Source organism: Poecilia mexicana, unplaced genomic scaffold, assembly GCF_051168715.1.
Source record: "Poecilia mexicana isolate PSO_F unplaced genomic scaffold, ASM5116871v1 scaffold_20, whole genome shotgun sequence".
Taxonomy (NCBI): Eukaryota; Metazoa; Chordata; class Actinopteri; order Cyprinodontiformes; family Poeciliidae; genus Poecilia; species Poecilia mexicana.
The window spans coordinates 11,907,561-11,931,989 of NW_028263389.1; the positions used below are offsets into that span (position 1 = coordinate 11,907,561).

A 24,429-nucleotide genomic window follows, 5' to 3' on the forward strand; every position below is an offset into this window, starting at 1 on the left:
ACACAATTTAAGTTTACATAAAATATCTATCCATCCATCTTCTGTACACCCTTGTCCCTTAGTGGGGTCGGGAGGGTTTACATAAAATATGATAAAAATGTTATTTCTGAAAATGCTAACACATGCATTCATTGTTTATTAACTTTACATTTACTGCAACACAAAACACTGACTCCTAAAATAATGGCCACCAAAGTGAATATGAGTGAAATCTTTATACCTGCGTCTGCTTGTGTTTTGACTACTATTGCATTGGCTTAGTTTATACTGTAAAGGCCTGTTGAGAGCAATGTTTTCATATGGAAAACATGATACTTCACTGATCTTTGTAAGTGAAATCTCCTTTCATTCCCTCCCCTGGGGTGATGTTAAAGAGCAGGATGAGGGGAAGAGCAAGTAGCCAGAACTCAGTAACAGAAGACGTTTCAACAGCGTCAACAACTTTTACAAAAAGGTGATGACATATAGTAATTTCTAAGAAAAAAAAAACCTACATAAATGCTTGAAAATGTTTGATACTTTACACTTAAACACTTTGTTATTTCTTCCCAGCCATTAGCTTGGTTTTAGGAAACAGCTTCACGCTGTACCTGTCTGCAAAGTTTTAGGTGACTTTGTGGAATCCTTGGACACATTTTACATCATTAAAGCTTTCAAGCTGTAAATGCTAACATTTTGTTCTCAAGCCATTCGAGTCTGAACCATCGGCTGGTTTTTCCGATGATACATCCAGTCGTAAGCAGACCCACACTCAGAAATCAGTTGGTGACCGGAGGTTGTTAGTTGACTTGGTGAACGTTTCCTCACACCGGTAAACACACGGCTCTATGTTCATTAAATGTTGAGACATGACTGCTATGAGAGTGAGAGACATTAGAATGATAACAGGAAGGCTTAACAGAGAGCAGGAAAAGGGCTTCATTTAACCCATTCCAGTTTTCAGCCTCTGACACTTGTAATGTCATTGGCCTTTTGGAAATCTCAGTTAAGGCATAGGTCTATATTCTCTTACAAATACATGCAAAGACATTTTGAATTATGTTCTTAAATCTACTTGCATTACACTCTTTAAAAAGAAACCAGAAATCTGCTCCCACCTGTGCGATAGAGTAGTCTGAGGAGTTGGTGGCCTGCATGCCCTCGTTGCCGCTGATTCCCACCCCAACGTGAGCCGTCTGAATCATGCCCACATCGTTGGCGCCATCACCTATCGCCAGAGTGATGGCTTTCACGTGCTTTTTCACCATGTCCACAATCTCAGACTTCTGCAGCGGCGACACTCTGTAGGAAACAGATGGAGAGTTTCTGGTCAATATTAGATGGATGCAGCTGCCTGAACTGGGGATTAAATCGGAAGGTAAATGTATTTTAAAAGAAGGTATACATTCATTGAATCAGTCTTTAATGCAAACAAAGCCAGAAGATGCAAGAGCCGATTGCTGAGAGGCTGCTGGAGACTCGCCACAGTTACCAGAAGCTTTAAGCAAATGCTCACTTCTCTACTAAACAGATTTGGTGGCAGTCATCCTCGATGTGTGTTTATGACTGCATGCATCTTGAGTGGGGTGTGTTCTGGGAGCTTCCAGGGGTACTCCACCCTCTTGACCCGAATCACTGATACTCGGCCTATAACCGGTTCCGTTTCTTCACTGACAAAAGAAGACGGCAGGAGGCTCAGTTACAGGTGCTTCCCTGAAGGACGCCGAGGGACGACGGCAAGGTGTCAGGCTGCATTTACTGAGCCACCGAGAAGACAACTCAAGTTACTGACGGGTTTCTATGAATGGATGGCACAAAATACTTAATAGCTTTATGCCTGGCTTTCACTTAGAAACTCAATGCAACTGGTTTCTAATTAATGTCAAGACTCGTTGAGTTTTTGACACCATCTTGCAAAAGCACTAATGCCTCTTCTATGATCTGAATTGTTTCCACATTACTGCTATTTTGTGACCAACACAAAGTATTGAGACAATTGTTTTTTATTTTTATTTTTCCAATTTAAAGTAGCATTGCATAACGTAAGCAACCTCTTAGATCAAATACTTTCCAGAACAAGTATTTGCTGCAGTTACAGGTACAAGACTAAAACAGTCATAAAGGAAAGAGTAATATTTTCCATCTGCTCTATCCATTTCCTTCCCCCTCATCATTAATTTCCACGTATCTGAAGGAAAGCTTCCATGGTGACTGTATGATGCTTTCATAATGTAAGGCACTTTTAACTGCCTTGTTGCTGAAATGTGCTGTACAAATAAAAATAAAAATAAAATAATTTGACTTCTATGCAGCATGATTGTGCCACTACCGTGGATCACAAAGAAAACAGCTTGTGCCAAACTATAAATGCGGCTTCTTGTTTATTTTCTACATTTCTTTTTGCAATCTTTTCACATAAGGCCAGAATTGTGGAGTGCATGAGTAAACGTTACATCAGCAGATTGTTCAACCTGAGCTGTGGATCTTTGCAGCTCCTCCAGAAGCACCTCTCAGCTGCTTCGTTGATCAAGGCTCCCTCGTCCATTTAGGAGAGTCATGATTTGTTGTGCCACATCATTTTAGAATGATGGCTTGAAAACTGCTTTGACTAGAGATTTCCTGATGTGATCCCAAGAAGCGGATCTATCCATTTTTCCAAATGGAAGTTCTCAAATTCTCCGCCAAAATTCAGCTCCAGATCCCTGTTTTTAAGAGTACAGTGTTTGCTTTCACATCTCTTGTGAATCATGCAGCTGTGTTTTGAATATTTTATTTTTTAAATCACAACCTGTATTTATGTGCATTCCTTGAAAAACTCTATTCTTGGTCATGCACACAGTTTCGTTGATCTAAAAAAAAAAAAACAAAAACATATTTTGCCTCGAGAGAAAGAGAAACTATATTCTTTGTTCAACAATTTACAAAGAAGGCACCATCTTGGTAAAAAAAAAAGTTTAGATCAATAATTCACTACTCTTGGTAATGTTTCAAAATTCTTCAGCTTCCTTCCAAAAACAAAATATAACTCGTGTAATAAACAACCGTCGGCCACACACACAGTGTTTGCATTCTCAGAAGTTGCACCCTGGAGTGAATTTCTCCTTAAGAGTGTGTAAAAAGCCCTCTGTCAGTTTCCAGTTAATTTGCAGCCAAGCTCTTAAGAGAGTTTCATCATGTACCATCTGAAAAACGTACAGTGAAAACAGATCGGTCTCATAGGAGGAAACATGGCAGCAACGTGATACACGCACCGGGATTAGAGATGAAGTGCAAAGGAAGTAAAGCACTTGTAATTGTACAAGCTCTTGTTGAGCATCAAGCAGATAGATTCTCCATATTTTTTATTTTTGCATGAGCTTTGTTAAAATATTGAACAGATTCAGACATGTATTACAGGCCTTTTGAGGAGTTGCTTAATGTTGTAACACAAAAAAGGCATAATTTAATTGTTTGGAGCTTATACTAACCAGCAAATAGAACAGTTGAATAACTTCAACTACAAATTATTTAGTCTTTGTTTTACTCTCTCGCTGACAGTGTGGCATCAACTGATTGGTTACTGCAAGAAAATGTGACAACAACGCAGAAAGAAAAGAAACTATTGATGCAGAATGAAGTTGCATCAATAGAAGTTAGTTTAAAAAAAAATAACTTTCTCAAATGCATCTTTAATTGCAGAGCAATGAAAGAGTAAACTCTACCATTAACATTTAGAAGAGCCAACACTTGGTCAAAAAGCCCCTTATGCATTTTTTTAATTATCGACGGCTTGTGACTACATGTTTCAATTGTTGACTGTGTTCTATGACTTTGTATTGTTGTGTTTTTATGATGCGAAGCACTTTGAAATGCTTTGTTGCTGAAATGTGCCATACAAATAAAATTTGACTTGATTTGATGCATTTGTCCCTGTCAACCTCTGTGCTACTGACAGCTGCTTGTTTTCATGGCTGAATTTCTTCAAGAAAAATCAGGATCAGCTAAAGTCTGCATCGGCGGATTAAACTGGAGATCGGAAATCGGCCGCAGTTCTTTGATGGGTCAAACTCTAGCAGTGACCATCAGTTGCTTCTCTGTCAGTAACGAATGAGGTGATGATCAAATAGCTTTAGCTAAGCTACAATATATTCTTAAAAGTCACAAAGTCTCTGAAAGCTGCTGTTAAAAAAAGAGAGGTCAGGTTAAAGCGAGCAATCCCCTTCCATGTGTGCAAGTCCTGTGATAACGACATTACAAAATTGCATTAGGCGTCACATGGACAGGGAACAAAATGAGCAAAATGAGATGATTTTTATGACTAAATTAAATTACAGGCATACTGTACGATGATCCCCTGTCCTCAGGAGGCACTTAAATGAAGCCCACGAGCTACAAAGAATCAATTTGGACCATTCTTCAGATGAGCTAAATAACCAGCTCCGAGTGGTTTTCTTGCACTCATGAAATCATGTGCAAAAGTTTGCTGTTCCAATGACATGAACCCTCTTATAACCCACATCACCCAACCACCACAGGAAAGTAGCAGGGACTAAACCTCAGCTGCCTCACTTCCGAGGCCATTAAGGAAGGATGGGATCTAACTCTGCCCTCCACTTTTCCTGTTTCTGCATCTGAAGTGCGCGCTCCTGCATCTCTTGGCCTCTGACCACAAATCTCTCTTCATCTCCGTCTCTAGCTTCCCTCTAAACATGGCCAACAGAGTCTGGGATTGTGTAAAGTGGAGCTGGGAAGATGAAAGGCTCCCGAAAGCTCTTCACGGTGGAGCTGAGCAGAAAATAAGCAGCCGCCAAGTCCTCTTATAAACAAACGCACAGTGAAGTCAGGAACCCAAGCGTACCGAGCACACTCGACCCAACGGTCCCCTGAGAGCGAGAGACACACACACACACACAAAACCCATTCCCCCACTTTGATTCATCATACACAGAAGATCATAAGTCATCTCACAGACAATTTTAATGAAATTCAAATCTAGGTCTCATCATATGCATAAATACCTCCTCACCAGAGGAAAAAAAAAAAAAAAAAATCCTGGTTCCTTGTTGAGGAGATGGAGTCTCCCTTGGGATGCCAAGCAAACAGTTCTGTTTCATTGAGCAACCTTATTTTTTTTATGCAAGTTTATCTGATCGCTGGATTTTAAATTTAGCTTCACATCATTTAACCATCGACAGTAATTTTGATAAAAGGCTTCTTGTTGTTCGGCAGATTCCTTAGTGTTTAAAAATATCTTCTGTGTGCAATTTGGACTAATTTGTCTTTGATCAAAGACGACAGCAAAGATACAAGATTAAAAACATCTACCAAATGTTGCCATAATCAGATTGTTTTAGAGTAAATACAGTCACATTTTGATATCGTGTATATTAGAAGATATAGCCAAGCTAAAATGAAACAAGTTTTCCTAAGTTAAATAGTTTGTTTGCTTCAATAGGACCAATAGTGGAAATATAATTAAAGTTACAATCCCAGTTTTGGAGGTTTGCAAACTCAAAAGATGGCTATTGTTACAGATTATTGTTCAGTCAGGAACAATTTTTTCCATGTTCTTCAAAGTAAAATGGTTGATGAACAAAGTACAACCATAATAAAAACATGAACTAATATCTTAGCTCAACATAATGTTTAACCTTAACATCATAATAATAAAAATTACACTAAAGAAAATGTACTTCTTCATAAGCAGGGTCTAAAAATTGAACTTAGCCTCACTAATGTTAGACAATAAAAACAGTTAAAAAAAACAAAACAAAAAGAAAAACTGCTGGAACCTAATCTCCACTTAAGCTTCATGTTTATGAATAAACTAATGTCAGCACAACAGTAAAGCTAGCTGCTACAGGAAGTTAGCAAAAAAAAAAATCTGTTTAGAGTGGATATCTTTAAAGTTATGACATTGTTTATGATTTGTTAATTTTTATCATGTGAAAAACATCTTGGGTGATAATTTTAGTGAATGTCTTTAGTAGTTTTCAGTTTTGTTATGGGCTGCTGTTTCAACTTATCATGGCTAACCAATATCGTATGCTAACTCTGCAAATACACACAGACAGCATAAGTTACATTTTATAACAAGTGTATTTTGCTCCGGTGGTATAAATTGGTATATTTCAGCACAGACAGCTGCTATAGAAAGTTTAAAGTCTTGTGACTCAAAACTTATGCAATTATTTATGATCAGCAGATTATTTTTGGCCAATGTGGAAATCATTTTGGGAGATAATTATTTTAATATTGGTTTGATATTGGTGTCATTTGTGCCTATGTAAAAGCCAGTGTTAGCACTGCAGCACAGCTAGCTCTTAAGGGAAGTTAGAAAAGCTGGAGTTTAAAAATCCTCAAGGATGTATTTGATCTGTGACTTCTGTGGAGTGAAGTACGCCTGTGCATGTGGGAATCATAAGAATACAGCTTTATTGTTAGAGGTAAAAAGCAAACACTAGTTTTCATAACCTGCACAAGGCTTTGAAAATATACAACCAAGAAAACTTGCTAATTGTATTCATAAAGGGGTGTTTTCTTGGTGCATCTGGGGATTTTTTAATTTTTTTTAAATTAGATCAAGGTACTCTTGACCTCATCAGGTGCAAAGAAAAAAAAGAGAAGAGGAGTGAACAAAGGGGAGAGAGAGAGAGAGAGAGAGAGAGAGAGAGAGAGAGAGAGAGAGAGAGAGAGAGAGAGAGAGAGAGAGAGAGAGAGAGAGAGAGAGAAAAGAAGTTGGAGGCTGTTTGTAAGGCCTGTGAGACCAGAGTCCGGATATGGCTTGGATACAGACGAGAGACTCTTTTACATCCCTCCTGGCTACAAACAAACACACACAGAAATGCACTCAGGGAGACGTGGACAAATTCAACTGGTTCCGACTGCAACATGACCAAAAGAAGGAACATGCAGTTTGCTTTATGGACTAGATACACTTTGAAATCAGGTGTGACGTCAAATGACAGCATCCATTATAGGGATATCAGCAGTGAGTTACTGATGACATTTCAATATAGGAACATGACACGACTTTCACCGTCCTCATGCACAGTCTCTCAGGCTAACAACAAAGAATCAAGTGATGTGGTGTAATTCAGTCGGTCTTTGTCAAAACACAAAACTGCCGTTTTACCTCCAGACTGTGGGGAAACTTTGGCTGTTGGATTTCTTCAGCCACAAAACATTAACATTTGAGAGTTGACTTGATTGTAACTTGAAATTGTTGTTCTTTTTTAAGAACTTTTTAAAGTAACTGCAGTCTATAAATGTGCAATGTTAGTTAAAAAAATTTAAGATTTTTGTTCAGCCATAAATGTGTTTATTTCATATTTTCTCTTTTATAGTTTTATTACAGCAAACCTTCTTGCACGGCATCATAAAATCAACGATTTAAAATACTAACGTTGTGGAAAGCAGAAACTAGATGCTCACTGGGTTTGTAAAAATAAAAGTATGAAACCAATGATTTTGTAATAATAATAACAAAGGAATTCCCCAACAAACACATTCAATGAGTGAACTTCATTTGAAAGCATGGATTTGCACTTCTTACTTTTATGTCATCATAAACAGATTTTTAAAACCATTTTTCTTCACTTTTTGAGAAAAATCCCATTCAGTGATTTTGCTTTCAATCCTTCTTGACTTGTTTACATCAACATAAAAAAGGTTTTGCATGATAAATCCACAATAAATGATGAATGATTCCCCCCTACCGGCAACAGATTACAGCTTTGCAGGACAGCGCCAAGTCGAGGAAGGCCTGGCGGAGCTCGAAGGACAGAGCGTATTTGAGAGTTTGGCCATCGATGATCAGTGCAAGTTCGTTTTCTTTTCTCAGAGAGTCGCCCAGGGAGGAACAGTGGGTGGTGAGCGTGGCACGAGTGGCCTGAAGGAAGACAAATGCACAGAGGAAAAGATGCAAATTAAAATTTTTAACATTACCAAGATCTCATCAGAAGTCAGAAGAAAACAGATGCAAACCTTAATAAGATTACACCAGGAAATGCTGTTGGCATTAAAATGATAAATCTATTGCCATAAATCTAAATCTTGCCACAAAAACTCTTTGTAAACTAAATCTGATTTAAAATGTTTCCTCCTTTCCTGCAGTGAGGCAGCAGATGTTTCAAACCACCACGTTTCTCTTTCCCATGTTTTCTTATGTGGACGCTGTTGTCTTACAAAGTGATGAAAATGCAAATCACGCACATCAAAACACACAAGCTGGTTTGCTGAAAGGTCAAAGCCACCAGCAGGTAAATCGAATCCATGTGTGCTTGGTTGAGCGGTCGGCTTTCATCTGGGGAAACAATTTGCTTCTGTGTACCCCGAAAAATAATTAAAAATGCCAATATAAAGTTCACAGTTCTTCCAACGTGCAGACGCTGCCAAGTCCTGAAGGTACGTTTAATCGGTCCATAAAAACCCCAAATCCTTCCTTTAAACGCTGCAGCACATGACAGCAAGAGGAAAAAAAAACAAGCAAAAAACAGAACGGAAGTTAAGAAATGAGCTGACCCGGTGTAGATGGGTGAAATCCCGCCTTCACAAGTAGCAGCAAAAGGTACCTGTGCATGCGTGTCTGCGTGAGTGTGTGCGTGTGTGTGAATGCCAGGTCGCCTACAGCGCAGAGGTTTGGGGCTGTTTTGATTGAGATCTTGATAATGGAGGAACAGGGATTAATAGAGAAAACAAACATCCAGCGGAGGTGTAATGAACTCCATGTGGGGAAGCAGACACGCTATAAGCCTGACCACCACACACACACACACACACACACACACACACACACACACACACACCTGAATTAGTTATATCCAGTGACTCAAATCCTTATTTACTTTGGAAGTCCCTTGGACTTCAAACAGACTTTAGCTGATTAAAGGGAAACCAAGATTTAAAAGATAAATTCAGGTTAAAATAAGTAAAATACTACCAGTCAAGCAGACAGTACAAGGAGGTTTTTATCCAATAAAAATGTTTGTTACATCAGCAAAAAAACTTGGCAACCTAACCAGTTTAATTTTTTTGAGCACATGAGAACATTTAAAATGCATGTTCTCTCTAAAAACAATTGTTTACGACAGCACGAACAAAAATAATTAAGTGAACGGTCCCTTGCGAAAGAGGTTATTCCCGCTGAATTGGATTAATTCATTTTATTTATCCTTAAATGAAATGCAGCAGATTGCCTTCAGAAGCTTCCCACTTAGTAAACAGATGCAATCAATATAGCAGTTCTATGAAAGAGTCAAAAACTTGCTAGAGGACATTATTGAACAAATCTGCACTGCACAAATCTGGACTCTTTGGAAGAGTAGCAAGGAGAAGTTAAGTGTTGAAAGGCAGACATACAGAATCCTTTTTGCAGTTTTCCCAGAACAAAACGTAACTGAACTCTTTGGTTTATAAGAAAAACGTTGCATGGAGGAGAAAAACAACAACAACAACAAAATTACACCCCTGCACTCTGTACTGTCATGCTATGGGGACAGTTTTCGTCAGCATGGATGATGTAGCAAATATTCACCTCCCAGCAGGACAGCAACAGTAAAGAGAAAATTCAGAGCTACATTGGTTTGGATCAAAGCACATTCATGTACTAGAATGGCCAAGCCAAAGTCCAGATTTAATTACAAAATCAGTCTCTGTGATTTTTAAGTTTTAATTTTGCTTTAAGAAGGTGCGGTGCACAAACATTTTTTCTAGGTTTTACAAAAAATTAACTCAGGGAAGTTGAACATAAAAATGTGGCAAACTTTTAGGATTTTTGTATTTATTTTCCACAACCACGCATCTTTTCCTTCCACTTTAAAATTAAAAATGGTTTTATTTGTGTTAGTCTATCAAATAAAATCTTTAAAAAAAAATGCACTGAAGTTTGTTGTTGAAACACCTTGAAAAAAACAAACAAAACATCAAGACATTAAACAGCAAACATTAATACAACATCAAATGTTAGAGAAACCAGCAACCCACAGAGAGGTGACCCTCCTGCCCGCATAGCATGCAAAAGACATGAATGTATCAAACGCAACCATATGAACAAAGCAGCTGCTCTTCTTCCTGCCAAATAGCGATGCACACGTGCATGCCCTCCCTCCGCAAACTCACCTCACACACACACACACACACAGGTCCCTTCTCTTCCCTAAAAAATTCCTCCTTCTTGTTTTCTCAGCCCGGGGGCTGTGTGTTTTTCCTTTGAATGCCGGAATTCCTGTTTGCCTTCACCTTTTTGCCCAAAACAAGGAAGAGGAAAATAAAAACATAATGAAAGGATTAGAGGTTGTCAGAGCTCTCAGACTCAAAACCTTGGTGCTGATGAGTATGTGTAGAGTGTGTGCTTTAGTTTTAAGGTCTTGCACACTTTCACACCCAAAGTTTGGTCATGTTTAGCTATTAGTGAAAGTTGTGCTTTATAGCATGATAGCTGATCTGAATGCAGACACGAAGGCGCAGAAATGGTCTCCTGTAGCTGCCACTGGGCCCTAATGCTCCACTGTAACCTGTCGCAGCAGGTTCAGACAAAGCTTGAGCGGCAGTTACGATAACCCAGGATAATAACCAGGATAAACCTGCGGAGAGCTACGGGGATTTAAAGTGTAACTACAGTTTGAACAATGGCTGGCTTTTGCAACCGCACACCAAGTCCAGACCAACCCGACGAGAAAACTGTCTTAACATAAAGAATAGCTCACAATGGTCCACTACGGTCTGTTAGTACTTAAACAGAAACGCTGACGCAAGAAAGAGAAAAGGTCTCAGTCTTTCTCACGCCAAATTACCTTCTATTTCTGGAAACTATGTTGGAAGAGGAAGGGAAAAAAAGTCTTATTTTTTAATTGCAACAACAACAACATGACTGATCTCATTAGTAGACATTTCAGCTTCCAAACTAAATGTTTATGTTTCATATGCATCTGGTCTGGACGCAGGCGGAGAGTCTCGGGACCACAGACACAAACACTGAGGCACATCTAGCAGACAGCATTCACAGGCCAGACGGCATGGACGTTTTTTCAGGTTTATATCTGGGTCAGAAACTGGGTGGTGCATGGAGGCAAGCTGAGGCGTCCCAGGTCACACTGTGACTTCGTTTTAAAAGAAAGGGACAATAAAATTAAAACAACCAACCCAAACATATTTAATTAACAGGATATTTTGCTTATTTTCAGATCACATAAAAAGGTACAACTCTACGCAACATTTAAATGTTCATTTCTGAAGCGACCTTCCATTTTTAATCCATAGGGTTTAAAATGATACTGGCCTGTCCACACTTTGCAGATAGCTGCGACTCTTCCAGGAAGGCTTTCTACAAGAATTAGAAGTGGGTCCATAGGAATTTTCTTCCAGAAGTGAAGTCTGAGATGAGAAGTCTCACTGCTGCTGCACTAGTTCATCCCAGAAAAGTATAGTCGGACCTGCAACTTTCTCACCTCCTAAGGCAGGGGTGTCCAAGTCCAGTCCTCGAGAGCTACCATCCTGTAACTTTAAGACGCATCCATGCTTCTGCACACGTGAATCAAATCAATGGCTCACTACCAGGTCTCTGCAGAGCTTAAAGGCGCTGATCAGGCAAACCTTAAACAGGATTTCATTCAACATAATGTTTTTTGCTTGCAGGTTGTGATAAAAAGTTGTCAACAACTTTATCTCTGAGCTTTCTGTTGATTTCATAGCTTTCTAATGTTTGCCAATGCTCTACTTCACGGAAGACTCAAGACTTCTGAAAGCTACAATGGATTCTATTTAGAGGTATCAGTGTAAAAGCAGGGTGGAAAGAAATGCACACCATTACGTTTCAGATTTGTGACTACAAAAATAACGTGGAAAACTAACGTGCAGAATTTTTCTTCCACTACATTAAAACTTAAGTGTCTCTCACACGCACGCACACACACACACACACACACAAATCATAAAATACATTGAAGCTTGTGTCTGTAACAGGACAAAGTGTGCAAAGATTGAAAGGGCTTGGAAACTTTTGCAAGGCCATGTATCTGTGAGCTGCTACAGAGACATGTGGAAAGACAGACATGGACTGGTGACCAGACGAGCCTTGGGAAAAAAAAAAAAAAAACTGCAGCGTGAGAGGGGGGCGGGGGGAAGGCGGGTAAGGACACGCTCATTTTAGCAGTGCAGATTCTGTCACCAGTGAGATGCAATATACCGTTTAATTATCAGACGATGCATCTGTGCAAACAACCCACATCCTCTGCAGCCGGGGTCACACAGGAGGACTTCAGCCATGAGAACAGCGGCAGTTACAAGCTGGAGCTCACACTGCAAAGCTCTGTGTGTGTGTGTGTGTGTGTGCGTGTGTGTGTGTGCACACATAAAGAAGATGAATGAGCAGAAGAAAGGCAGTGTTTGTTTAAGGGTTGTACTGCGGGCAGCGTGACGAGCGCCTGGCGATTGTGGGAAAGTTTGATGGGACGTTTGTTCTACACGTTTATCATGCTGATCAGGAGGACCCAGTGCCACTTGGTCTTGGGTAAACAGTGGGTGAAGTTAAGCAGAGATGGGGAAACGCTAAGACGCAACCTGTGTGTGCTTCTGAGATTTTAAGTTTTAAACAACTTCAAGAGGAGCAGGGCGAAGATTTGTGCAGGTCTGTGTGTGGCGGCTGATCTGAAGGTGACAGGTGGCGCATGTCACGGCGTCGGCGCTCGCAAACCATTTACCCAGGAGGCATTGGTCTCGGGGTTTGTTTTGGTGAGGAGGAGCACCAAAAGGAGATCGTGTTACCGCTCGTTCATCGCCCTAAAACGGGCTGGTAAAAAAACAAAAAAAAAAAAAAAAAAAACACACACTCTACCTTTCCCCAGATTGTCAACAGCTCATGGATGGAGCCAAATAAACAGTCCCCACAGCTTTATTCACAAACCCACTCCTGTGTCTCCAAAAAGGATAAACACACATATACTGTTCCTGTTTTCTGCTCTTAAGTCTACCTTTTCCTGCCACAAAGCACCCAGGGTGTGTGGTCGCTTCCTGAGAATAAAGAGCATGCTGACAGATGTGGCGGTAGCGGCGTGAGGAGGAGGATCACACACCAGACAGCACACCGATTAACAAAAGTTATTGCATTAACCTTTGTTAATGCAGTAATGTCAGCTATAATAATATTTTGGATGCCATGCATTAAAATGTGTTTTTCCAGCGGTACATTTCGCCACAGTGATGAACTTCTACTGGACAAAACCAAAGCAAGAAAAATCTGTAATCTCAAGTTGATGATGTTCAAGCCTATATCCAACAGGCTAAATTAAAACAAGTGTTCTCTCAGGAAACACAAATGCAAAGAACATATTAGAGATTATCCTTCAAATTGTAAGATTTTACAAATTTGTTTTTTTTAATACATGTTCTTATTATATTTTTTGGTGTTGAAAAATATGAGGCATAACAGTAGAGGTGTGTAGAAAACATGCCTCACATTGTCACAGTATATGATGATCACAGAAATGGATAAAAACGGTGACAAATCATTTGTTTCCCTTTGCTGGCGAGTTTGTTTGCATCATTTCAAACTTTTAGTTCAAGTGAAAATGAAAACTTAAATTCTTTATTTGGAATAAGTATATTTGTATGTTCAATTCATGACACAAAACGTTCCGATAGCAATAGAATAGAATTAGAGTTGTGCCTTTCGTGGTGTTCTTCAGATTTTACTTGTTTATTAAATTAGCTTATTCAAGTCAGCATTAGGTAGGGCTTAATGTATTTAATAATAAAATTAGCTTCCAATAATCTAAAGGTGGACGTAAATCTTAATCCTGAGACATATTAGCAAATCTCTTACTTTGTTTGCAATAGTGATTTGCCCAATCAGGAGAATATTTCCTCCTTCTGTCTAATTTTCACTTTAGCTTAATTTAACATAGCCTGCTGAAGAAACAGACAAATCTGTGAAGTCCAATTTAATCATGAAGACAAAATCCATCCACAAAAGAAAAATAAGAACAGTGGGCTTCAGACGTGAGTTTTCCTTGATCTTTTAAAGAAGAAGAAGAAGAAAAAAGCACTGACACACGCACACAAGTCCAAAACATCACCAGCGAAGCTACAGTGCCTGATACAAATGGGAGCAAAAGGTCAACCTCGAAGAGAGATTTTGATAAGCAGCTTCTGTTTTCACTCATGTGCAGGTTCGACCTTCAAACAGGCCCACATGCGTACAGAAAGCGGACCTCATGTGAGTTATTTTAAGTGAACGGCAGACAAGTGTTAAGCTGAGGATGGCATGGCTTTCATCTGCATCACGCACATCAAGAGCTCTCTGAAGTCATCCTGATAGACTGGAGGGATTAACACCACATGCATGTTTCTTCTGCTGCAGTTTAAAGCTACAATTTCTAAGAAATCTTTCCAGCTTCCTCACGTCAAAACGTAAAAGATTAATGCAAAGTCCACTCAAAGCACACCACTGAGGTCTCATCCGACTGTTCATCTCAAATTTCCTGCTGCTTTGGGTAAAATACATCCAAGAAAAAAAACAAAACGCCTCACCTTCTCAGTTCGATTAAACTTCCCACAGACCTCTGTTTATGCCGCCTCATCGGCAGACAGCACCATTTATCCTGCTTCATATAAAGTCACTCAGGCATTCAGGATTTTTCTTCTTATGTATGAAAACATTTTTCTTTGCGAAAGATTAGAGTGTTTTCCCTGAGCACATGTACGCGCAAAACATACTTAGACCTTTTCTCATGAGCAGTCGGGGCCAGTAATCTCTGTTGAGTGTGGCAAAAATAAAGAACAGGGGAAAAAAATACTTGTAATCCACCGTCTATTTGAGTGAATTTGACCCCCTTCACATCAACTATTAACTACACAGCAAACGTCAAACTAACCACACATAGACTTCTAGAAAAAAAATAAAAAACAAAAACAAGCAATAATTTGATTGATCAGATTAGAGCACTAACTGTGTTAGCCGATACCCGTTTAGCATAAAGTGTAGGTCTAAACCTAATACATGCACCCTGTTCCAACTCAATTTACTCAGCTTTTAAGTGGCTCTGCATGCCATCCGGATTCACAATGTCTGGAAACCTCAGAGTTTGCCTTGGAGCATCACTTTGATAAAGTGAGAAATCTCGCAAGTGCTCCATTTATCTGTCACAATGCAAACATTTTAAAGTGATGGTGAGTACCAGTGTGCATTTAAATGTGTAATTATGAACAAATTAAAGTCTTTTTACACCGCTCTCAAATTAGGTCCCCTGTTAGCCATATAAAGGGCTCACGCTGACCATGCGCCACAGTAACGCAATTATTCTACGAGCTAGCAGACCAGGATGCCCACCAACTGAGAGGCTGAAGCAAGAAATTTACAAACCAAGCATAGATCTCCACTTTTTTTTGCTTTATGACACACTTTGGACCCACAAACTGATATCCATGCACAGAATAATGCTTTAGTATATAAGAAAAGCTGCAACCTCATTTTTGTGACTAAACAACAACACAATGTCCACAACAGGAAATTTACAAAAGCATATTACATTTTTAAAAGCAGCGACCCAATCATTGTACTTTGACTTTCAGAGACTTCCTGCTCTCCTGCCCATGTCAAATGATCAGATAGATTCTATTGGACTAAATAAACTTTTACTTCAGCCAAAAAAACCACAATTTACCAAACTGTTAAGATAATAATACATGACCCACTTTATAAGCATGTTTACTCTCAATTAAACCGCATTAACAGCAGCCAATATATTGCCTTGATTTATTCTAGCTACTTTTGTTAACCCCTTTATTATGTAATTTTTTTTCAGTATTGCATATTTTCCAGATACATGGTGCAATTTAGTTGTTATAAAATGGCTTTAAATAAACATAATGATGAAATTGGGCCTCTGTCTCTTTAAGAAGCTCCTGCTCTTTCTCATACTCCACCTTTAAAACATTACCACAACAAATGGTGGTGATAATGTTGTGCATTATGCCATTTACAACTGCTTTATGGGAATAGGCGGTGCTTTGTGAGAGCAACGGGAGATTCAAGAATTTTTTCAAACATGCATGAAAGAATTGAGGCAACACTCCAGGTATGTTTTTTGATGAGGGAACAACATTACAACATGAAGTAGAGTTCAAAACAAGTCAATTTTACATATTACAGCCCCTTTAAAAGGTTCTGAAAAACTAAACACCTGAACCACACTTTGGGAACCGCTGTCTTACACTACTTTTACTTTATTACACGATTAAATTAGAGAGCACTAGATAAACTGGAGTGTCCAACAACCACGCACTACTCTGGAAATGAGCAGTTTGTTCTCAACAGAGCCGTTTATGGACTATTTATTGTTGTAACCACTTAGGCATATAATGATTTTAGCTAGTCTGTCCAGCAGTTTGTTCCTTAATAGATCCAATAGTAAAAGCTCCTCAAGCAATGACTCATTTTGTTCCCAGTGTGGACGGGATGACAGGCCTTAGAACGAGTCAGCTCAAGTACATCAGCTTAAGGATAAAAAGTAAGTTGTGTTTATATTCTTAAAAGCTCTGGAGCTGAACGTTTCTGCAGCCAACATCTTATTAAACAAAAGGCAAACAAGTTAAATTTTTAACCCATGAAACATGAATGCAAGGAAAACAGATTAACTTAAGAAGGAAGATTCAATCTCAACAAGAAAAGCTCTTATACTTGAATGGTAACCCTAAAAAAAATAAACAATATTCATGACTGGACAAAAAGTGTGATATTTTACTGATCATCATCCAATTCACCAAAGGGGACATCAGAGACTTTAATTGCTTCCACCTGGAAACATACAGAGCCCCACCCACCAATCCGACTGCAGACCACACCCCATTCTCACGGTAACCTGGTTAAAACACCCCACCGCACAACTTCCTCCCTTGGGAGCATGGGGAAAAAAAAAAATCCCCCAGTGCTGAACAAAATGATGCAGGCACAGGAGGCTGCCAGGAAGAAGAGGAGGAAGTTTTACTCACATCAAGAGAGTCCTCGTTGACAATGATGAGGGACATGCCGTGTGTCACCAGGCGACAGGAGTAACCTGAGAAAACAATACACCAGAGGGGAGAGAGTGGAGGATGGGAGAGAGATTGGGTTTACTCAAAAACAAAAAAGACCGTCACTCAAACCTGCTCAATCTCTGACCAAATGACAGCGTAATAATCTGATGTCACGGTAAAAAGAAAGTGCAACGTCTTGAAATTGTAGAATTTTATGTCGAGTCGCACAGAAAAATCAGAGGTGGCCCCAACTGCTGACTTCCAACTTCAAAATCAAACCTTTATCTGATCAGTGAATGTGGCATACTAAATGCTAAACGGTCAGAAAACACAACCTGAAAGTGTTAGTCGTTTGGATCTCATATAGGTTGTTAAACTAAAGGGGGATTTTTTTTTTAAACCAAGAAAAACAGTTATGCTATGGTCCTCCCAAGCATGTGTTTCTGCAGTCAGATTTAATGCCTCCAGCAAAAATATATTCTGGTCCTTACTCTGAAACTTGCTTACAAATCTCTCTGGGAGCAAATTCTATGAGGACAATGGTCACAATATTTTACCAGGAAGAGCTGCTACTTCGAGAAAGCAAAGAAAAATATGCCAGCAGAGAAATCCTGTCTTAGAGTGTAGGGGTCATCTCTAAAGAGGAAGTTGTGCTGCGTTTGATTTGTCTCAGGAGTCGGAGGTAGAAATGATGTCCCACCTGAGATGAGTGCGCTGTAAAAAAATAGCTGCCATTTGTTTGGCTGCTGACTTTACTTCATATAAGCGGATGACGTTTCTGTGTCTAAACACAAAAAGAATCATGTACACAAAACTGAAGGTGTACAATATGCACAATACTATGTTTACTCTGTTAATATGGACCATTAGAACGGATTTGGCCAACTTTTGATGCACTTGATATGCATGGACGCCATTTTGGATCCTAAACTCAAAACTGTTTGTTAAGCTCAGACTTTCTTAATCAGAATATGTGTTGAATTTTTTTTTTTTAAGTCTTTTGAGTACAAAGAGGACGCACCTTTAGAGTGCAGGATTCAATCAGGAGGAGAATATGTTTGAATAAGAGGCACCAAATCGGAGCACCGAAGCACTAAAGCAAAGCATTTGTGCAAGAAAGATTGTTTTAACTTAACACAATAAAGTGAAATTAAGGAATCACACTTACAAACGGAAAACTTGTTTTTGTAAGAATATTTTCTCATAAAGCTACAATCACAGAGCCAAAGTCATAAATTAGAGTTTTTATTTTGCCCCAGGTCTGTCAGACCGTCCCAAAGTATTAGAAACCGGTTTAGAGCAATATTGATTCAGGCTTTCTTAAGGTTTTTAAAAGTAACTTGTCACTTTTTCATTCATATTCAGTGCACTATTTGACCATTTTTAGATAAATGTTTATTTTGTTTAAGCCAGCAAATTCTGACCTTCAAGGAAAAGCAAAATGTTCCTAAATTCACTACAGAAACTAATGTAGCCAACTTTCAGATATTTTTTCCAACCCTGGATAGGCCTTTCTGGCCTCCACTTGTCCATTCATCAAATTTCTTTAGCAGGTCAGACACAAGCAAACAGCAAATCAGCAAAAAAATAAAGAAAAACAGAGCTACGAGATTTTAAAAAGTCTGGCTTCTTGGAATGAGTTTAGTTTTTTTTCACCGTGTCTTTATTTAATCATTTTCTCTCACCTATGTTAATGGCCGTCTCTTGCTTGTCTCCTGTGAGCACCCAGATCTTGATCCCGGCCCTCATCAACGTGGCGATCGTGTCTGGGACGCCGGCCTGGAGGCGATCCTCTATGGCTGTGGCTCCAAGCAGCATTAAGTTCTGTTGGCAAAACGCACAGAGCCAGAGGTAATTCTAGGAAAATGAACCCGTAATGGCGTAAAAAAAAAAAAAAAAAAGTTAAAAGTTAACGAGGTTATAAGAAATCATATTAGGACCGACTTCAGCCAGACATCAGGTCCCTGTAAATGTGGACGATTCCAACAACACTACACATGACTAATTTGAGGATGAAAGCGATGCCAGACAGTTCAACTTTGAGTCGAAAAACCATCTAGCCAAGAGGTAACTCATTACTCTTTCCCATGCTAGCTTAAATTTGTTCAATGTTTAAATGCTTGTGTGCCCTCATTAGACACCCACACAGACACACAACTTAACACGACTGTGTTGTTGACTCCGGTTTTATGGGGCTTTTGGCACGCCAGTGCAGGTAATTGCCCTTGTGGTCTCCCAGTCAGAGGTTTCCTCCTCCTCCTGCTTCCTCTTTTTTTTTTTTTTTTTCTCCTCACATACTTTTCTCACCTCAGCTCTCTCTGCCAAATCAGTTGGCTTTTAAGCCTATTAGTTCTCCTGTTTGGTTTTTAACCAGATAGTGTCCTCTATGAGACAGACGTGAAACGCACTGCTGCATCATAAAGCAAAACATACACGATGAAGAAATGGAAACACTTAAAAATGTTTAATCTGTGCATTACATTAAAGGTGCAACAAATCAGTAGATCCACTCTGCCACCTGCTGGCAACCAAACTCCACAGTCCACAATACAAAGTTTTCCGAGTCCTTTTTACATTTTGGATTGTTATAATCACAAAGTTTAATGTATTTTTAGTAGAATTTTTAATGTGACAGACCTGAGGTGGTCAACTCTAACTCAAGAGCCATTATTAACCTGGAACATTTAGATCAGGGGTCCCCAAACTTTTTCCTGCGAGGGCCACATGACTTTTCCCTTTTCTGGTCGGGGGCCGGTCTTAGTTTTTCGAGAAAGGAACCTTAGAAAAGCTTTGTTGACGGGGGGAGGGGAGATTGGATTACTGCCGATGACATATTCGCGTTTGTAGATAGATTTTTACCCAGAATGCAAATGGGAAAAAACCGTGAGCGAAACGGTGACTGGTACTGACTAGTATATATTCCATTGAGGGAAACTAAGTTTCATATCTGCTCAAGAGCCCCCCTGGTGGTTGAAGAAAAATCCACAAGTATATGAAAAAAAACACTGAATGCTCTCTGGTAGTGTTCAGGGGGCCGGACCAAATGAGGAGGCGGGCCGGATCCGGCCTGCGGGCCGTAGTTTGGGGACCCCTGATTTAGATGCATCCCTCCTCCATCGTACCCAAATCAAATTAATAGCTTGCTAGCATGCCTCTGCAGAGCTTATTTACAGGCTGATGAGGGAATTTAACCATTTTCTTCAGGCATGTTGGAGGAGATTCATCCAGAAGTTACAGTACGATAAAAAAACATCTTGGTGCAAAACATGCTGCAGCAAGCGCAGATGTAGCCAATATAATGCTTAAGCAGTTATAATGCAAGATTTGCAGAACGACACTAGTGGGAGATCAACAGCATTCAAACACAATAGATTAAACTTGTTAATACCTTTTCCAGTAGTTCGTAACACTCTTCTAGTTTCTGAGTGCGGTCTTTAAGTTCAGTGCTGACACGATTGTATTCTTTCAACCACTCCTGATAGGCGCCTTCCTCCAGGTCCACATAGGCAAAACAGAGCGTCCTCAGACCTGAAGGAGCAAAACAAGGAGAGGCTGATGAAAAATACACTAAGGGTAGATAAAACTGCTTCTGTTTTCAGGTGAAGTTGATAAAACACTTGGTGTGTTTTTGTGCATTCAAAGGCACAAAAGATTTGAATCTAGGTTCAAATCTGATTTATGAGATGAGGGGGGAGATTTGGACTGAATAATTGGTTCTAAAGCTGTATTCCTGAATTTGTGCAATCACTGAAAGTAAAAGCCAAATAGCAAATTTACAGCAGGAACATTTAATGCTCTTGTTTTCCAAAGGATTACTTTGACAAGTGCTTGCAGAAAGGTAGGTTTTAAAAATATTGAAAGATATCAGCAACCTTTTTACTCCACTGTGTGCTTTTTCCATTAAACCAGATTACAGATGGAACTCTTACTGAAAGTCAGCTAAAAGTCTCTGCTATTGTTTTTACACCAGATTTAGACAAAATCGCATCTAATTCCAGCAAATCTTATCCAGAAAAAACACACCTGTGCCAACACCATTGTCATGACTCCATATTTAAAAGGGAGGTGAAGGAGGTTGAGAAAATTCTTGCTAAATCTTATTTACTTAATTATAGTAATTGCCAAAATATTCTCAATACAAATCATGTTTTAAAATGTTGCAATACAGTCAAAGATTTTCTTGGATTAGAGCTGATGCAAGAATGAAAAATAAAAATGAAATTGTACAGATATCTGGTAAATCATTACTAGAAACGTTAAACAAGAATAGAGTCCAGTAGGACCTCTGAGCTCATTCTCCTGTTAAATATGTTAGCTGATAGTACTGCAGTTTATTTTCCTCCATTGAATGCAAATATGAAGACATCTGCTGTTCTTTCAGTGGGTAAACAATACCTTCAGTCGCAAACTGCTCTAGATGAGCGACGGTTAGATCTTTATACTGAGATGCTTCCGTCAGTCGTTCAAAGATGACATTATCCTAAAAAAAAAACAACAAATTTAAATTTCAACCTAAATTCAAAATTACTGACAGAATAACAACGACTATCTGATGAACTTACAGCTCCTTTGCAGTAAAGCCGCAGCTTCCCAGAGGGCGTCCTCACCACCACGGACATGCGTTTGCGATTACTGTGGGAAGAGGAAGGTGTAGTTTTAATGGAATGTCACAACACGATTATTTGGGTGCAAGGACATTTCGGGGAGGATTACCTGGAGAACTCCAGTACGTTCAGAAGTTCATAGGTCATTTCCTTTCCTCTCTGAAACACAGAAAGCTTGTCAACTTATACCAAAAAAGCAACAAAAAAAAAAGAATAGAGTTGCTTTTCAGATTTTTGGTGAAACTGTCCATACTTGTAAAATCATTTAGACATTTCAAAAGCGGAATAAACTTTTTTTTTTAAATAAATATCTAAAAAGTGTTCATTTTTATTTACTCCATCCATCTATCAATTCCTACAATTCCTATCCATCCTGAAAAAGCATTCCCACTGAATAATACTGACATTATCCTGGTTCACACTACGGATTAGCATTACAATGGGGCAAAAGGCTCCAGAAAATTTCCAGAAGCTGCATGTGATTGAGCAACAGCATAAATATATTTAACTTTACTCACATGCCATTTGTTTTAGTCACGATTTAGCTGAATAACATACATTACCAGGGATAAGTGAAATCCTTGCTATGCAGTAACCTTTAGTATTTAAAATTTCAGGTCCGTTTCTCTTTAATCCCATAAAATTTGCAAGTAAAGTTTGCTAGCTTTGAAAATTCACAGAATTTTCTAACTCTAAACTGGATGTCGTGTTGAAGGGTAACAATCGGTCCAAAAAGTCTAGTTTTCCCCTCATCCAATGAGATCGCCTTGCCATGTCCTTCATACAGCAAGTTATGAATTTCTATCCAAAATCCCAGCTCAGATTTACCACACAAGCTTACAGCATCGATGATGACCGAATGAGGGGTCCTGGCTGTGAAGACGAAGCCGAGTCCTTTGGCAGCCTTGACCAGCGCTCCTTCGTCCGGCGACGAGGCCTGGTAAATTATCTGGTCGTCCTCCCTCTCCGGTACGACAGTGTGGCACACCGCCATCATGGTCAGGAACTCGCAGATCTGAGGTGATGTTGGCTAAAAACAGGCAAAAAGATTGGAAACAATAACATTCACTGCAACCTTTTTAATTTAGATTGAATCTAAAACACAAGAAAGAAAAACAGGACACCTACATGATTCTTTTCAATGTTTTGAATGAGACTCGGGTCGTCAAACTCTGTGGAGTTATGGCTGTTGGACGGCAGGTTGCTGAGGGACAAAAACATGTTTCGGTTATTAGACAGAAACTAATGGATTCGTTGATTAAAAGGCATTGTTTAATGTTCCATTTAAAGCAAGCAGGCACACAGTTAATCATTTACTACACGTGCAAAACAGAATTGGGAAGCTTGGGAGGCCACTCACCTGAAGTCCTCCATTGAACGATCACAGTCAAGATCAGGGAAGTGGCTGCAGTAATGAACGAGGTTGAATCAGGTCGAAAACAGGTGATTAGTTGATTAGTTTCTTTGATTAAACATGCAAAAGTACAATCGGCTCAGCCTTAATTGGGTTAGTCTGCTACATAATGTAGCGACTGAAACAGCAGAAGCGTATTTAGCAGCATTGTGAGCTCATATTCTCTTATCCGGATCCTCGTTTTACAGGTAAACTCGGGATGTAAAAGAGGTGTTTAAATAAAGGATGACTGACCCGTATGTGATTCCCGCAATGGTACACTTCTTAAAGTGCATGATGTTACACGTGAGCGTTCCCGTCTTGTCAGAAAAGAGGTATTTCACCTGGAATAGACAGAGATGGCTTTAATGTATTATGCTGCTCTTAATTCAGAAGCCATTTGTTGAGGTTTTGCAGCTGACCTGGCCCAGTTCTTCATTGAGATTGGATGTTCGCGCCATAGCCGGTGTGTCCGTCTCCGAGTAGTACATCTCAACGTCCTGAGGAGATAATAAAGCAGGAATATAACAGGAGGCTGCAACCTGCTGCTCTGGAGTGGCTCTTTGGACTTTCCACAATGGCTCTTTAAAACTTTAGCTAAAAACAATACAGAATCAACTAATGTTTTTATATTAACAATGCAGGTTTTTAACCATTTTTAAAAGTTTCTTGCAATATTTGCGCTGAATTTCCACAAAGAATGACACTGAAAGTACCAGTTATGTTTATTTTAAATCCTAAAAATAGAAATAAAATGCTGGTTCTTTAAAATGACAAGAGATTTCCTAAAGTAGATACTTCCCTAAAGAGTTGTCTTTTTTTTTTTTTTAAATAAAAGAAGTTTTGGGACATTTGCAGCTCTAAAGTTTTATTTGGTTGTCCTAAAAGCAAAATGGCTCAATATTCTTGGCCCCTGGTGTAGCAAATAAAATCCCACTAAATTACATTGAAGATTTTGATTTTAGCAGAGTTAATCGATTATAAAATAAGATATGATTCATACCCAGTTGATGAAGAGGGCTTGTGTGAACTTCACCACCTCCAGGGTAACTAGCAGGCTGATGGGGATCAGGTTGTTGTAGAGGATGATGAACGTCAGCAGGTTGTATGCAAAGTTAAGAGAGATGTCACCTGGAGGGGGAAGAAAAAAAATACCTTTAAAGCAAAGCATGTGCATTTCTGTGGCTTTTCATGCACTAGACCCAACAGCTTGCAAGGCGTTGTGAATATGCGCATGCTCTCACCGGCCCGCGACAGGTACCAGCAGGCCTCGTCCGTGTGCTCCCTATTCCAGATGGCGGCGCCCACCGAGCTGACCAGCGCCATGACCAGCAGGATGCCGAACAGGACCAGGATCTGCATGTTGGTCACCCGCTCCACGTTCGAGCGCTTCAGCGGCGCCTTGGTGGAGTTCTGAAAAGGTGAAGAAATCAAAAAGGAGTAATAAGGTAGAAAAATCCAGCT

General features: G+C 39.5%; 1 protein-coding gene across 5 annotated transcripts in view; it reads right to left on the reverse strand.

Moving 5' to 3' along the window:
- The window catches only part of atp8a2 (ATPase phospholipid transporting 8A2), a 62,388-nt gene that overhangs the window by 15,983 nt on the left and 21,976 nt on the right, over window positions 1–24,429 (reverse strand). For 4 of the 5 annotated variants that reach the window (XM_088001237.1, XM_014975377.2, XM_014975390.2 and 1 more), the window contains 15 exons: window positions 24,210–24,378; window positions 23,969–24,096; window positions 23,388–23,465; window positions 23,221–23,309; window positions 22,933–22,977; window positions 22,701–22,776; window positions 22,414–22,602; window positions 21,682–21,731; window positions 21,531–21,600; window positions 21,364–21,448; window positions 20,357–20,496; window positions 18,654–18,792; window positions 16,945–17,009; window positions 7,677–7,849; window positions 1,098–1,281 (listed from right to left, as the gene is read on the reverse strand). In XM_088001237.1, coding sequence (XP_087857363.1) covers window positions 1,098–1,281; window positions 7,677–7,849; window positions 16,945–17,009; window positions 18,654–18,792; window positions 20,357–20,496; window positions 21,364–21,448; window positions 21,531–21,600; window positions 21,682–21,731; window positions 22,414–22,602; window positions 22,701–22,776; window positions 22,933–22,977; window positions 23,221–23,309; window positions 23,388–23,465; window positions 23,969–24,096; window positions 24,210–24,378 — 1,680 coding nt within the window. The remainder of the gene's footprint in view (window positions 1–1,097; window positions 1,282–7,676; window positions 7,850–16,944; window positions 17,010–18,653; window positions 18,793–20,356; window positions 20,497–21,363; window positions 21,449–21,530; window positions 21,601–21,681; window positions 21,732–22,413; window positions 22,603–22,700; window positions 22,777–22,932; window positions 22,978–23,220; window positions 23,310–23,387; window positions 23,466–23,968; window positions 24,097–24,209; window positions 24,379–24,429) is intronic. The other variant, XM_088001236.1, reaches the window with a different exon arrangement.